General features: G+C 45.8%; 1 protein-coding gene across 9 annotated transcripts in view; it reads left to right on the top strand.

Moving 5' to 3' along the window:
• Positions 1 to 15,250, top strand: part of NRAP (nebulin related anchoring protein) — a 71,345-nt gene that overhangs the window by 52,457 nt on the left and 3,638 nt on the right. For all 9 annotated transcript variants that reach the window (XM_074382900.1, XM_010332909.3, XM_003922192.4 and 6 more), the window contains 7 exons: positions 325 to 423; positions 1,904 to 2,008; positions 2,321 to 2,428; positions 3,275 to 3,586; positions 9,767 to 9,871; positions 10,654 to 10,752; positions 12,070 to 12,174. In XM_074382900.1, the coding sequence (XP_074239001.1) occupies positions 325 to 423; positions 1,904 to 2,008; positions 2,321 to 2,428; positions 3,275 to 3,586; positions 9,767 to 9,871; positions 10,654 to 10,752; positions 12,070 to 12,174 (933 nt within the window). The remainder of the gene's footprint in view (positions 1 to 324; positions 424 to 1,903; positions 2,009 to 2,320; positions 2,429 to 3,274; positions 3,587 to 9,766; positions 9,872 to 10,653; positions 10,753 to 12,069; positions 12,175 to 15,250) is intronic.

Raw genomic sequence — 15,250 nt, 5'->3', positions numbered from 1 at the left:
AAGGTGGAGGAGCACTGGGCTCTGCCCAGCAAAGATCTGGAACAAACCACAAATTTAAATAGTCATGTTCACATTTGTGGCAAAGGATGAAATCTCCCTTTCCCATTGAGAAGTGTCTGCTTCAATCCATTCTGTCCTCCTCTCTGCTTCCTCATCCCAGTGAGTTTTGGGGTCACAAATGCAGGTGACAACCTGGATTCTGGAGTGATACACTTGCAGCCTTTGCAAAACGAGGCTTTATGGCTAATGCTTAAAGAACTGATTCTGCTTCTGGTTTTTATCCCTTACGGAGTCTTCTTCTTCCCTTCTTGTGTGTGAATTCAGAGTAAATATCGGCAGCATCCCCACTCATTCAAGTACACAGCTGTGACAGACACTCCCAACCTCCTTCATGCAAAATTCTGCAACCAGATTACGAATGAGGTAAATCTCCTGATGGCTTTGGAACGGTCTTTTTGAAAACTGCTAGATTGTTTAAAATATATGTGAATGTGTATGGGATGAGAAAGAGCATGGGTGTTTACGTGGAGGTTTGGAAAGAAAAGAATGTCATTATATGGAGCCTAAACATTTTCCGGAGGAAATGAAAGCCCAGTTGGGAATCTGGGATAGCCTGCAGTCTCACTTTCCAAGTGCAATCCCAGACCAGCTACATTAGCATTTCCTGGGAGCATATTAGCAATACACAACCTCAGATCTACTGACTCCAAATGGTCATTTGACAGGATTATAAGATGATTCTTTAGCACATGAATGTCTGAGAAGTGCTGGCCTATAATTCATTTGTTCTATCTAGGCAAATATTGGCTAACCAATTTTACATTGTCAATCTGATGTGGGAGGATTTTTGGTTATCCAAGGACAGTTATATTGTAAGATGTTTGTCAGGCTTCTCAATTCTCTACCTTCTCCTCTTCTCACTCACCATTTATGCAATTTACACTTTCATACACCCAGAGAGGGTGGTGGGTGCAAAGGAAGGAATCTCATTCCATCAATTATCAGTCCAGGCTCATTGGTTCTACTTTTTCTTAGTGGCTCTCTTTCGGGTTTGAAATAGGTGAGCTTGGCAGAGAATTACATTTTGAAACATCTTTCGGTTTTAGGATTCTCCTTCCGACTCCATCTTTAGTTTTGAAGGTTCTCCTTCTGACTCTAACTTCTAGAAGTCAGCTGAGATTTGGTTATTTACCCTATTAGTTCCCACTTGTTCCAACTGAAAAGTAAGAAATGGCAGCTTATGATAAGAAAGTCCAAAGGGGTGGAATTAATGATCTTCTAGAGTGATAGTGTCACTTTTAAATTCCTATTTAATCTTTTCTGCCTGCTTTATGAGCTGGAAACTGTGGGATAACGATGCCTTCTCTGATGGCCTCTGGCCTTAGAGAACTTGGCAATCATAGACCCATTTCTAATCACAAGAATGAGTGCTTCTGTACAGGATGAGGCCATTCAGGGCAGCACTGGTGTGATTCACCAGTGGAAAGGATCCTGGATCTTAGTAAAGGAGATAGGCCAGGGTTTGGAGGCGTCCCTTCTGCCCGCCTCCTCCTAAATTTCCCAGGTCTTTCTGTTAGCCGCATGCTGTGTCCTCAAGGACAAAGTCTACAATATAAGGAACCTCAGTAGTAGTCTTAAATGTATGTTTCTTTCCTTGGCCTATTTTTCCGCAAAGCACATTCCCATTCCTTACATATTCATTTTACTTCACTCGATTTGACTCATGAAAGATGGTCTTTATTGAAATAAACACCTTCCCCAAGACTGGAGATGTATCCGTGACACAGCAAATGGTTTTCTACTGTCATGTTTCCTCAACTGCAATGGGGGGACTTCCAGCACTGCAGAAATGCACAGCACTTAGCTCTTTGTATGATGATGGTTTTTTTGTTTTTTGGCCCAGCGCCTCTATAAAGCAGCTGGAGAGGATGCAAGACACCAATACACAATGACCCTGGGTCTGCCCGAGTTCATCCGAGCAAAAACCAATGCGGCCAATTTGAGTGACGTAAGCCTTTCTTGTTGCTTAAGTTCAAGCGTGCTCCAAAGCTGTGTACGTCTGCATCTGTGAAGTGACCCAACAGTGACCTTTCCGGCATTCACAGATACTTTTTAAACTGTATAGTTTAGGTGCCCATATTAAATATACCGTCTCACAAATGTGAGTGCATTAGTGTACTCAGGGTGTGTGCTAATGAGATTTGCTCCACAAAATAGAAATAGATTCTGGAACATTGTACTATAAATGAAAGGCTTAGCCTTTGCCTGTTGATTCATGTAATTTTTTTTTTTTAAAGATTTACATGTGTTCCCACTTTAGGCAAAATACAAAGAGTCTTGGCGTAATCTTCGTGCTCAAGGCTACAAGCTGACAATAGAAGCACTCCCCTTCCAGGCTGCCCGGGCCTCTGGAGATATAGCCAGTGATGTGAGTTGAATGCTATGACCTTCCATCTTGCCTAATTTCTGTTAACTTCATGTAAAACAATGTCTACGGCTGATTTTCCTGAATTAAAGCAAATCTATAACCATGTGAGACAGGATGTCACCTGCAGAATATATTAGTTATGAATGAAATTCCTTGATTGAGGGGGAGAAAGAAAGGCTCTGTTAATCAGAAGCTAAATTCAGGCAAAGGTCTGTAGCAGGAAGGAGATGATGATTTATTTCTAATTGCAACGTCTAGGCGACTGTCCCCTTGTAATGCATGAACTGCCTGTCTTCTAACTCCACCCAGATTTGGAACAAGAACTCCCGTTAGAAATTGCAATTCAGTTGGAACACATCTCCCACTTGGCTCTCTGTAGTTTCACGCGTTGGTGTTGGGATTTGCCGGCTGTGTTTCAGCCGCTCTGTTGATAACGTCCATGGCTTTGGGACATGAAGGTGACTTTCTCTTTCCCACAAACAAATCACAGAAAAATGTGGACTTCAAATAAATGGACCCTGTCTTTTGGGTTTAATGTTTTGCCAAGTGCGAATGGATAAAGCACAAGTTTCTCTTTTACCCTTTTTGATAAATTCCTTTTGGCCGTAGGACATGTAAGGGGAGTGAAGCCCTTCCTTTGATTCTGAGGATCTGATTTTAATTAGATAGGAAGAATGGAGCAATGTTTTAATTGTTCATCCCCCAGGGAGGAAGGCACGCTCTCAGGCTGACCCCACTGTGGTTTTTCTTATAATCATCACCTCCTAGTGTAAGAACAAGTGATTTTTCTAGAGTTTGCAATGAAAATGCACAGATGGAATTTGACCGGCTGGGCCTCCCTTACAGCTTCTCTACAGACATGACTTTTTGAAGGAACGAGGGAAACTCATAGGGCCCCAGAGTGAACGTGATGACCCTCGGATCCAACACTGTCGGCGCATGGGCCAGCTGCAGAGTGAGCTTCAGTACAGGCGGGGGGCGACCAGCAGCCAAGCCCAGTTCCATCTGCCCATGGACATGGTGCATCTGGTCCATGCCAGGAAGGCCCAGGCTCTGGCCAGCGACCACAACTACAGGACACAGTGCCACGAGTTCACAGCGCTGCCCGAGGACCTGAAGATGGCCTGGGCCAAGAAAGCCCATGCCCTGCAGAGTGAGGTAGGGATGGCCTTGTGGAATGCAAACCAGCCCCAGCCTTCCTCCTCCCACCAAGCCTGGGTGTCAATCTCCACTTTTCCTCTAGTCCTTTGGGCCCTCCTGACCCTATCTGCCTTCCCCAAACAACACTTTGCTGGATCTGTGTCATCTAGATTGGGATCATTCATTGAATCACTCAACAAACCTTTACTGAGGGCTGGGCGCAGTGGCTCACGCCTGTAATCCCAGCACTTTGGGAGGTCGAGGCTGGTGGATCATGAGGTCAGGAGTTCAAGACTAGCCTAGCCAACATGGTAAAACCCTGTCTCTACTAAAAATACAAAAAATAGCCAGGCATGGTGGCATGCACCTGTAATACCAGCTAGGAGGGAGGCTGAGGCAGGAGAATCACTTGAACCTGGGAGGCAGAGGTTGCAGTGAGCCGAGATTGCGCCACTGCACTCCAGCCTGGGCAACAGAGCAAGACTATATCTCAAAAAAAAAAAAAAAAAAAAAGCTTTATTGAGCACCTTATGTATACTAGTCACCATTCTAAGCCCTGAGAGTACAGCAGTTAGCAAAGAGGAAAAAAAAATCCTGTGCTCATGAAACTACCGTTATACTAGAGGGAAATAAACTTGGTAAATAACTGAAATATGTAATATGTCAATGGTGACGCATGCTATGGAGACATATAAGTAGGGAAATGGGGCAGGAGGTGTGAGAGAGAAATAGAGTATGTGTGTGTGTACACGCACACATGTGTACACACACATGGGCCATTTAAAATAGGACGTTAGGGTAGTTCTCATTGAAAAGCTGATATCTGAGCAAAAGCCTTAAGGAAAAGACAGAAGGGGATGGGGAACTCTGGGCAAACTGAATACCAAGTTCAAAGGCCAAGGACTTGAGCAGGAGCAGCTTTGGCCTATGTGAGGCTGAAGTGAAGCAAGTGAGTGAGTGGAGATGGAATCACAGGGTCTGAGCAGGGCTAGGCTGTGTGCAGTAAGAACAAGGGTGGTGATATGATAAGAAAGTAACCACCACTGACTCTCACTGACTGCTCGCCTCTGCTTTTAAACTTGCTATAGCACTCTGATGTGAGGACAGCTGTTACTCCTGTTTTAGGGATGAGGTCCTGGGGGAAATGCCAAGGAAGGGTGGGCTCCAGAACCCATTCTTTTTTTTTTAAGATGGAGTCTTGCTCTGTTGCCCAGACCAGAGTGTAGTGTCACGATCTCAGCTCACTGCAACCTCGGTTTCCCTGGTTCAAGTGATTCTCCTGCCTCAGCCTCCTGAGTAGCTGGGATTATAGGCATGCATCACCATGCCTGGCTAATTTTTGTATTTTTAGTAGAGACAGGGTGTCACCATGTTGGTCAGACTGATCTCAATCTCATGACCTAGTGATTCGCCTGTCTCAGCCTCTCAAAGTGCTGGGATTACAGGCATGAACCACCATGCCCGGCCCAGAACCCGTTTTTAACCATCCTCCTCTCTTGGAGGGAGCTCAGAGTAGGGAGCCATGCCCCTCATGGCACAGGCATAGACCCTGAGGCTGCCTCCAGAAGGTTCTTCCCTGAGCAAGGGCACCAGCAGGCTGGTGGGGAGCGCTGGCCCCTCTCACATCATGGTGCAAGATTCTGGAGTCAGGCTTCTGCAATTCCAACCATAGCTACCCCACTACTGGCTGGGTGACCTGGGACAAGTCCATGCCCTCTCCAAGCCTCAGACATGGTAGCGATGGCATGGGATGTGACAGCAAAGACAGTGAGACTGAGCTGCACAGCGAGGCAGGCACTCGCCTCATCCTCATATACCCTCTGGAGGCCCACAGCATCCCAAGAAAGAAAGTGCTCTCATTTTAGAGCATCACCAGCCGTCTGTGTCAGGGTTTCTCAGAGCCTGTACCTTTGACATTTTTGAAGCTTAATTATTTGTTTTAGGGACCTGTGTATTTCAGAATATTTAGTAACATCTGTGGCCTTTATCCTCTAGGTGCCCATAGGACCCCCCCCCCCAGTGTGACGACGAATGCCTCTAAATCTTGCCAAACAAATGTCCCCGAGAGACAAAGTTATCCCCCATTGAGAATCTGGCTCTTCGTGGAGAACTGGTCTATATGAAACAGTTAGCATGATACCTGATCCATAGAAACACTGGAATAAGCATTAGCTGTCTGAATACATTCCTTACGCCAACCCCCACAATTCTGGTTGCCTTCAGGGCAATGACTACTCCTAGTTTAATTATAGATAGCAGTAAGTGGGGTATTCTAAACACATAATCAATTATTACTAATTGCAGTAATAATTTCGTGGTTTTATTAATTTAATTATCATTGAATTATTCATCACAGCTTGCTGAAACTGCAAAATCATGTCATTCGCCATTGGGCAGAGTATAGAGTAGGAGGCATGCATCTGGGTCCCACACAGGGGATTTAGTTACCCAAGTGCCAGCCTATGTTCCACTTACAAAGCCGTTCCACGTGCTAGGCAATCCTGAGGCCCCCAGAAACAGCTCATAGCGACTCTCTGATGCTCAACCAGCCACCCTCTTGTCGAGGGCCTATTTCTGGGGAGAACAGAAACATTCTGGGACAGAATAGGCCCCTGAGGAAGATAGAGAGGCCACCTGGGAAAGTATGGGAGGTGGAGCTGGAAGTCAAAGGATGTGTGTGGGAAGCCCAGCTCTGTCACTGTGTGTCCCTGAGCAGTCACTTACCTTCCTAGGCCTCCGTCTCTCCATCAGAAAAATAAAGAGGGGCCAGGCGCGGTGGCTCACGCTTGTAATCTCAGCACTTTGGGAGGCCAAGGCAAGTGAATTGCTTGAGCTCAGAAGTTTGAGACCAGCCTGGGCAACATGGTGAAACCCTGTCTCTATAAAAAATTAGCTGGGTGCAGTGGTGCACACCTGCAGACCCAGCTACTTGGGAGGCTGAGGTGGGAGGATGGCCTGAGCCCAGGAGGCAGAGGTTGCAGTGAGCCACAATCATGCTACTGCACTTCAGCCTGGGTGACAGAACTAGAGACTCTGTCTCAAAAAAAAAATGGAAGGAAGAAAGGAAGGAAGGAGGGAGGGAGGGAGGGAGGGAGGCAAGATGTATCATGGACAGGTGCTGATTTCATCACCTCTTTGGTGCTTCTCAAGTCTGACATTCCCTGTTTCCTCCATGGTCTCAGACCAGGCTGCTGGGAGTCTGGAAAGGCAGGTGCAGGAAATGTCATGGAGACAGCCCCGGCCTCTTCTTATAGCTGTGTGACCTAAGGTGGACTCCTTAAGCTCTCAGGACTCAGTTTCTCCCTCAGAAATTACAACAACAGCAATAACTAAACTGTAGGGAATGCTTGCCCTGGGGTGGGCATTAGCATAAATATTTTGTGTGAACTACCTCATTTAATATCTAGGTGGGTACCAATATAACTCCTCTCTTTACAGATGCGGCAATAAGGCACCAATAATCTAAGTAGCTTGCCCAAGGCCACAGCTGGCAAGGAAATGACTTGTACAAGCCTGTACAGCTAGTACGAGGCACAGTGGGGCTCCCAGCTCTTGCCTCCTAACTCCTGGTGCAGTTTCTTTGGCTTCCCCAGGTGGCTGGATTCTGAACCCAGGTGCTCTGTATCTGTCCTCTTAACCACCACTGATGTGGCTTTACCCACAGTACAGCAGATGATGGCTCTGCTGAGAGTCTGCACAATCATTTGAAAACCAAAATTGTCCTGTGAATTGGAATAACTGTTCCTTAGGCTGGGCATAGGGACTCACACTTGTAATCCCACATTTTAGGAAGCTGAGACAGGAAGACTGCTTGAACCCAGGAGTTAGTGAACAGCTTGGGTAACATAGATAGTTTCCATCTCTACAAAAATACAAAAATAAAAAATAAAAATTATCCAGGTGCGGTGGTACACACCCGTGGTCCCAGCTACTCTGAGAGGCTGAGGTGGGAGGATCACTTAAGCCTGGGAGATCAAGACTGCAATGAGCTGTGATCACACCACTGCACTCCAGCCTAGGTAACAAGAGAGACCCCCATCTCCAGAGAGAGAGAGAGAGAGAGAGAGAGAGAGAGAGAGAGAGAGAGAGAGAGACAGAGAGACAGAGAGAAAGAGAGAAAGAATAACCACTCCTTTGCAGGATGATGTGAAGACTGAATAAAATAATGGGTCTAAAACAAACCCCACTCTACACAAGGTCATGATTGTAATGTTTCTTACTAATATGACAAAGATATCCTTTCCCCCGGCACCTGCTGGGCACAGTGGTTTACATCATTCCTCTGTATTAGAACTCAGGGGCTGAAAGCTGCAGCTTGAGCATTTGCAACACAGTGCTCCACAAGGGGGGCGCCAGCTAACCCCACGTGTGAATCTGAAGGAGGCTTCTAGACCTTAGTATGTAAGAGGGGAAAAAAGTGAGGCTGCCGTCTGGGGAAGCCAGATTCAGTTGTGCAGCTTTGAAAGGTCTCTCATTATCTTATAATCCTTCTTCGAAACCATCTTTGGATAGCAGATTCTTCTTGACTCCCCTCCCCTTGCCCCCTCTTTTATCATGAAGTCTAGGGCAGACGTGTTGTTTTTAGGGTCTGCGTGAATAGTCAAAGCTGGGCTGGGAGCTGAGATATCAATAGACCATCCATTTATAAGAGAGTTGGAGGCACAGTCAGATCTTTGGGGAACCTGCATCTTGCTTTCTGACTTACCTGGGATCGTACTGTTCAGCTCAACAAAAGGCAAGTTGAAAGAGCGCTCCCTACTTCATCTCGCTTATGAAAGGAGCAAGGCCCGGCTGTGAAGAGGCCCTGTAGGATTATTCTCTCCAACTTAGAAATTTATCCAATTTTCTCTGTTCTTTATCAGAGTGCAAGGCAAAAGCTTTGCTGGTGTAGACTGAAAGATCGTGGTATAAAAAGCAATCTTACTGACATGGGGTTTTGAAACCTGCTCCTGAGCCTGAGTGATGTCTCCCTTCACCAGTTGGAAAGCACAGTCGAATTTGCACAGGGGCATTAACCAGCAGACAGTAGATCAGAAACAGACCCTCTTTGAGGCCAGCTGTGAGGAACGCTGTGAATCCTGAAATGAAAGAGAACTAAAAAGGCTGAGAGGCTGATTTCTGGAGTGATATTTTGCGTTACAGCAGAGCTTATATCTAAATTAGAGAAATGCCATCAACTTCGTTTAGATCCAAATTTTAGATTTTCTTAGAGAGGCTTTTTCCACCTTTAAAAAAAATGCCTAATTTCCATAAAGAGAAGAAGAGAAGCATTCAGGCAACTGTCTCATCGTAGGTAAAGGTGGACAGATGAAAGAATGGTAATCAGATTCAGCATTGGGAAGGTTACCAATCAGATCCATTGTCTTAAAGCACCGTTTATTATTTTCTCTCAGGAATGATGCTGTAGCCTAATCTCCTGAGCTCTTAAAATGAGGGAAGAAAATAAGGCATAGCGTATTTTTGGGATATAAACAAATCATAATGAGTAACAGTGGGAGGAGGTGGTAAACTGAGTCATGAAGAAATTAAAATGATTAACTCGCTGTTAGCTGGTGGCATCTAAGATTGTTTCTGTTTTTAAAGTCCTGCTGTAATTGACTTATTTCCCCCTCCACTACCACTGTCACAAGAACAAAAATCTAACTTAAAGAGTGGCTCTTAGCCCTGAGTACCAGCAGGTGTTTTTATGAGAACAGAGGGGTTGTTATGAACTTCGAGTATCATAGAGAGAAACTGAGTCACATTTTGGTTAAAGTGATTTGCTCCCAGTCATAGCAGGTCGGTCCCAGAGTTCAAAGCCTGAACAGTGTACAGAATGTTTCTATTTAGGCAGGAGGGTAATGGCCTCACTGGCAGAATGAAACAAAATAATCCCAGCTGGTGCTTAGATTTGAGCACATATCTCAGCTCAGTCTTCATGTGGTCATCCGCATAGGTCGTTACCTCTGCTTTAAATCCTGCCAATTCACTGGTGGGACCGTCTTGTATCTCGTATGTGATGCATTAATTAATTCCTGGCAGAATGTACAAATTCAAACAGTTTGACTTGACAACGTGCAGAATGTACTCCCAGTGAAGATGTTGAAATGTTGTGATGAAGCATTATTACAAATGCTATTATAAATCAAGGATCTTCTTGAAATGCCATAGTATTCCTGGGCACTCTCCTGATAAAGCCCATGGTTTTTTTCCCTGCAGCTGCGCTACAAGTCAGACCTGATCAGCATGAAGGGCATAGGATGGCTGGCGCTGAGATCCCCACAGATAGAGAGTGCAAAGAAGGCTGGCGAACTCATCAGTGAGGTACCATCAACTCGTTCCCATAAGTGACGAGGACACCCTAGCATTTCCTTTTGAAGAGGGAATCTGTTTATGGAGTGGAGATTCCAAAGGGCCTCATAGCCATTGGACTCCCAATATTTTTTGAGGGTCATTTGCAACCAAATCCCAAGACAGAATGAGGTTTCCCTCCAAACGAATTCACTGCTGAGGATCTAAAGGCGTGGTGTATTAGAAAGTTCTCAATACATGCATTACTTATGATTCTTATCTAAACTGGCCCATTCTTTGTATTGAGAGGATGAGGAATTTGCCACCCATCTACTGAGTTGGCTCTGTGTCCGGAGGTTTTCTGATTTTTGATTGTGTTAGACTTTGCACAGGAATACTTACATTAACTGAACTCCTTACCGTACTAACAGCCTGGGGATCCCTGTCCTGGAATTCCCTTGAGAGTGACACTGCCTTCTTCAGTTTCTTAACAACAGAATGTATTTGGACAGGGTCCAAGCAGGGCCACATTGATGCTGAATCCTGCCTTTCACTGAATTCCTTGATTGTGGGGTTCCACAGTATTTTGTGACCTCTTTCTTCAAGAGAGTAAATACCTATAAAATGTTCCTTATCACAGAGGCAGCTTGAATGTTTTTATACTCTTGATTGTCAGGTACCTACCAAGAAAAGAGACTTGTTTTCCAACAATATCATTGGCATGTTTGGTACTGAGAAGGTAGAGTGAAGCTGCATCCTAAAAAATGCATGATGTTTGACTGTGTTTCATGGGAATATTTGTCTTTCTCTTATAGACCAAGTACCGTAAAAAACCAGACAGTATCAAGTTCACCACAGTGGTTGACTCCCCAGACCTGGTTCATGCCAAGAACAGCTATATGCACTGCAATGAGGTGGGTGCTCCCTTGTCATTCATCCTGGGCATGCAGTGCAACACTGGTGCTCAAGGGCCCAGCTCTAAGAACACAGGTTCTGGACAGATGGGCGTGCAGAACTTCTTTCTACTATCTGGATGGTCTTGGGCCAGCTACTGAATTCTTTCTAACCTTGGTTTTTTTTTATTTGGAGGCAGTTGGGTTGGCGGGAGGATAATAATAGCAACCATTTCATAGGATTAAATGAATTAAATAAGGATTAAATAAATAAAGGCACAGAAAGCTTTTAGCAAGTATGGGAACACAGTAAATTCTCAGTAAGTGCTCTTTATCATGATTTAATTCATAATCACAATGGCAATAATGCCAAGTATTATTGATGATCCCTTGCCAAACACTAGATCAGATACATGTTACTTGTTGATAGATGGCAGCAGAATTAAAAGCTTAATATAACCCAGTTAGGAGAAAAGAGGAACAGCTGTATTTAAAGCTTTCTGCTTTTACTCTTGTATAATTTAGCCTCATTTCCTTGTTCCTGTCTTTATTTCAAGGAATGGGAAGTTAATTTTTTTCCCCCTGAAATTGTTAAGGGATTCATTTCTACACGTACAGTGACAGAGCTGGTCCATCTTCACACACAGCCCGACTGCTGTACTGACCAGTTTATATTTGTAAATCCCGAGTTAAATTTGGGAATTGATCGGACATTACAGTTTCACCTCTAAAAGTACCTAAGACTCAAACACTTCCTAAAATCGTTTGTAATTCTTAAATCACTGCTTTAAAATTAGAAACCCAATAAATCTTTGAGTTTTAAAATTGTGTCTTCCAATGATCCAGGCAGGCTATGAAAATACTAATTTCTTGAACATAAGATGTTTTATAACAAAAAAAATTTATTAATGATGTGTATTATAATTATTATCATTTATGTTGAATAACAAAGGCTTTGAGGCTGTATCTCATTACTAGTAAAAAGCATGTCCAGTGCTCAGTTGCAAAGATTCTCTGAAATATCTACATATCTTCTATTGTGTAAAACACCCAGGTATGGCCAACCATGATGTTGGTTTGTGGCCCATTTAGAGCAGATCTTGATGAATATTTTTAACAGTCTATTTAAAACCAGCCGCCTCATCTGGCCCTGGCCATAAAGGCATCCTCCATCCCACTGTGGGTTCTGGAGGGACACTGTGGGTCCATGGGCAGGACTGGGTTCTGCTCTATCTGGGAGGCACTCAGGTGGGAGGGGCAGGAAGGGTGGTCAGTTGCTTTTCCCCTGTGGTTTCAGCCCAGAGTTCTCCATTTACCATGAGCCCATCTTACCCACAGCGTGTGTATAGATCAGGAGATGCAGAATCCTTGCACAGATACACCATGATCCCTGACCACCCCGATTTCACCCGAGCCCGCCTCAACGCACTGCATCTGAGTGACGTAAGTGAACTGGAGGTTCATGGAGTGTGTGCCCACCTTTGTAAAATGATCTGTGCCCAATGTGGATTTTGTTCAAAAAAAAAAAAAAGTTATAGGAAGAAAGACTTAGAACAAGAACACTGAACTGAGAAACTGTTCGTGTGACTTTCAGTTACTTTCCTCACTGGTCCTCGGTTTTTTCATTTGCAAAATGGTAACGGGGCTGAGCTAACCTGAGATTCCTTCCAACTCTAAAATTCTGACTTGGGCATGGCTCCAAAGATGTCGGTGATGTGATAGGTAACCATGAGGGGAGTGGTACCCTGGCCCTGACGGGTGTAGAAACCTACTCTATTTGTTATTGGACCCCTCTCCGTAGCCATATAGAATAGTGTAACTGGAGACAGAGTGGCTCTATCTCACCCCACAGTCTGGAAAGATGCTGCAATGGCAGCCAATCCCGTCCAAATACAGCTTGCTCCTTTGTGCATGGGACCATGGCCTCCAATACTTTCGTTTCCCTTGGACATGTGCCCTTTGCGTGCGTAACCAGGATGCTGTTTCCTAAACCCAGGCTTGTTGTTAGCAGGGGTTGGAGGCCCCTGGTTGTAATAGAATAGGCGGCCGCTTGGCCAACAAAGCTGTGATCCTTGGATAACAGGTAGAGAGACGGCGGAATCAAAAGACACTGTCAGATCAGAATAACACAGGCTGAGTGTGTCGGCCTGGGGCAGCATGGGGCCTCCCAGAGTCCGGCCATTCTTTTCTCCCTGGCCTGGCCATTGTGTCCTGGGGCTCCGTGCAGATCAACAGCTGCTACCGTTCACCCCAGAGGTGGCTGCCTTGCAGGGGTTGGCGTGAGGCGCCTTCTAGTTAGCGTGTGTATTAGTTTGTTGCGTTTGTAAAGCCCTGTGGGATCCCATGCAGTGAATGCGATGGTGCTTTGTAAATATGAGTTATTATGACCATTTGATGCTTTTGAGGGATGTGCAAGGGATAATTTTAGAACAGCAGCTCTGGTGGGCTGACCTCCATCTGGGGAAGCCGGACCTCCCCCTCAGCAGAGCCTGCACAAAACATCCATCTCATTAACGCTTCAAGGATGGGGGAAGGCAAGGCCTCCATCTGAGGAACGATTGGAGGTCCATCGCTGTAGAAACTGGGATAAAGCTGCCAGTGCATTTGGGGCCTGGCTTCAGGAGGAGAGCCACCCCAGGCTGGTGACAGAAGCATCTTCCCTCTCACAAGGGGCGCCAGTCGGCAGAGTCCTGGAGCTGAAATTAGCCACCAGGGTATGCGGATATGGATAACTCATGAACCTCTTTTGAAAGAGCACTTCTTCGGGGGCGTGTAGAATACGCACAATTGGATCAAGTGCTCTGTGAGGAAGATGTGGAGGGAAAGTGACCTTCCTGGGCAAAGAAAGCCATTGAGATGTGTAAGGCAGCCGAAATAACTAAAAATCAAATGACTCTAATGTGTGAGGATGAGGACAAAACTGTGCCCACTGTGATAAAGAAGAGGAACGCCCAGGGTTCCAAATCAAAGCGCCTACGGAATCTAAAGACTCCCAGTGGCAAGGCAAAAACCTCAGCAGAATAAAAAACTCAGGGAGGAAGTGATCACAATCAGGCAAATAGTACACAGGGAGAAGTCACCCAGAGCAAGGGGGCCCACACACTCCGGAGACCCCGATCTGGGCCATGCTTTCTAGTTGACCCCGAGTTACAGGGACTCAGAAGCTGGGGTGCATTGGGCACCAACGTGGGGTGACATTGGAGTTTGATGTTGCATCAAGTTTGGTGTCAATAACCAGTGCAGATCTGGTGTGGGGGTTCTTATTAAGAAGGCACGGTGTGCCTCTTAGAGACAGTGATCGGGGTTTTGACTCTATTTGCTACTCTAATCTTTGTGGGACTGCCCAAACAGAAAGCAGTGTGCTCCAGGGGATCACCACTCTGAACGTTCCTGCATGTATTTCAGTCCTAACTGCTAAACTCAGTGATGACCCAGTAAATGTAATTATTTTTGACTCTGTGATCCATCAATTATATGTTTATCCCAGCAATGAATGGTTCTGCACTTCCAGGGCCTAGAACATAGTGAACATTTGGCTCAGGGTTTGCGGCATTGGGTGTTGGAGTCGGAGGCGAGGATGGTGGTGAAGGTGGTGTGATCTGCAGCACAGAGAAACGATGAGCTCCGCCATGCTTGGCCCAAGCGCTCTGCGGTCCTGTCAGCTCCAGGCCCAGTTGCGGGATGGGGTGGGGCACTTTGCTTTTCATCTGCCACTCCTCCTTTGCTTAATCCCCCGTAGAACAGAGGGCCAGCCTTGACCTCCATTTCCAGGAGACAAAAGTATGGTTCTTAAGGGCCCCCTGACCTGCCGTAGCTCGTGGAACGAGTGAGCAACCGACACGGTCTGGGGCTGTCACTTTGTCATCTGTTGGTGATGTGCTTCCCCTGCTGTCTCCCTGCTCTGTGGCTGAATAAAGAACAGCCCTCCACTGGGATCTCCAGATGCCTCCTTTTATGGAACCATTCCCTTATCTTGAAAAAAAAAATATTAGCTACATGAAGGCACAGAAGATTTTGATGCCTCTATCGGTGATGTGGGTCTACCTGAGGACTAAGAGGATATGATTACAGACTCCCAGAGGGCGTGTGAGAACAACTTGAAAAGGGAAAAAATGAAAGAGGAAGATATAAAACACATGGGTCAGGTACTCGGTCAGGTTCCTGACAATAAATTTAATTCAGGTGAAGGCTCTTCCCTTCGTGCAGGCACCAGGGGTGTATATGAGATGCAGCATGCCTCACAGGGATGGTGCGGGGCATGGCATCAAGGCCAGGCTGAGGCCCCCCCAGATGTCAGTGGAGCTAATGAACACACAAGTGCCAAGGCCCAAGGAACAGCACTTTCAGCATGTGGGGGTGGGGGGAAACTGGATTCTGGAAACTTGAATTCTGGCACCTAGAAGCTGCAAACCCGAAGCACTGAAAGTAAATACAAAGACAGGAAGGAGTGGGGTGGGGGCTTCTGATACCAAGGTGTTGTTGCAAATGAGCCAGACCCGCGGATCACAGGCCCCACAAG

The sequence above is a fragment of the Saimiri boliviensis genome, chromosome 12 (genome assembly GCF_048565385.1).
Source record: "Saimiri boliviensis isolate mSaiBol1 chromosome 12, mSaiBol1.pri, whole genome shotgun sequence".
NCBI lineage: Eukaryota > Metazoa > Chordata > Mammalia > Primates > Cebidae > Saimiri > Saimiri boliviensis.
The sequence above is the reverse complement of the archived record's forward strand: the minus strand, read 5'-3'. Positions and strand labels throughout refer to the sequence as shown.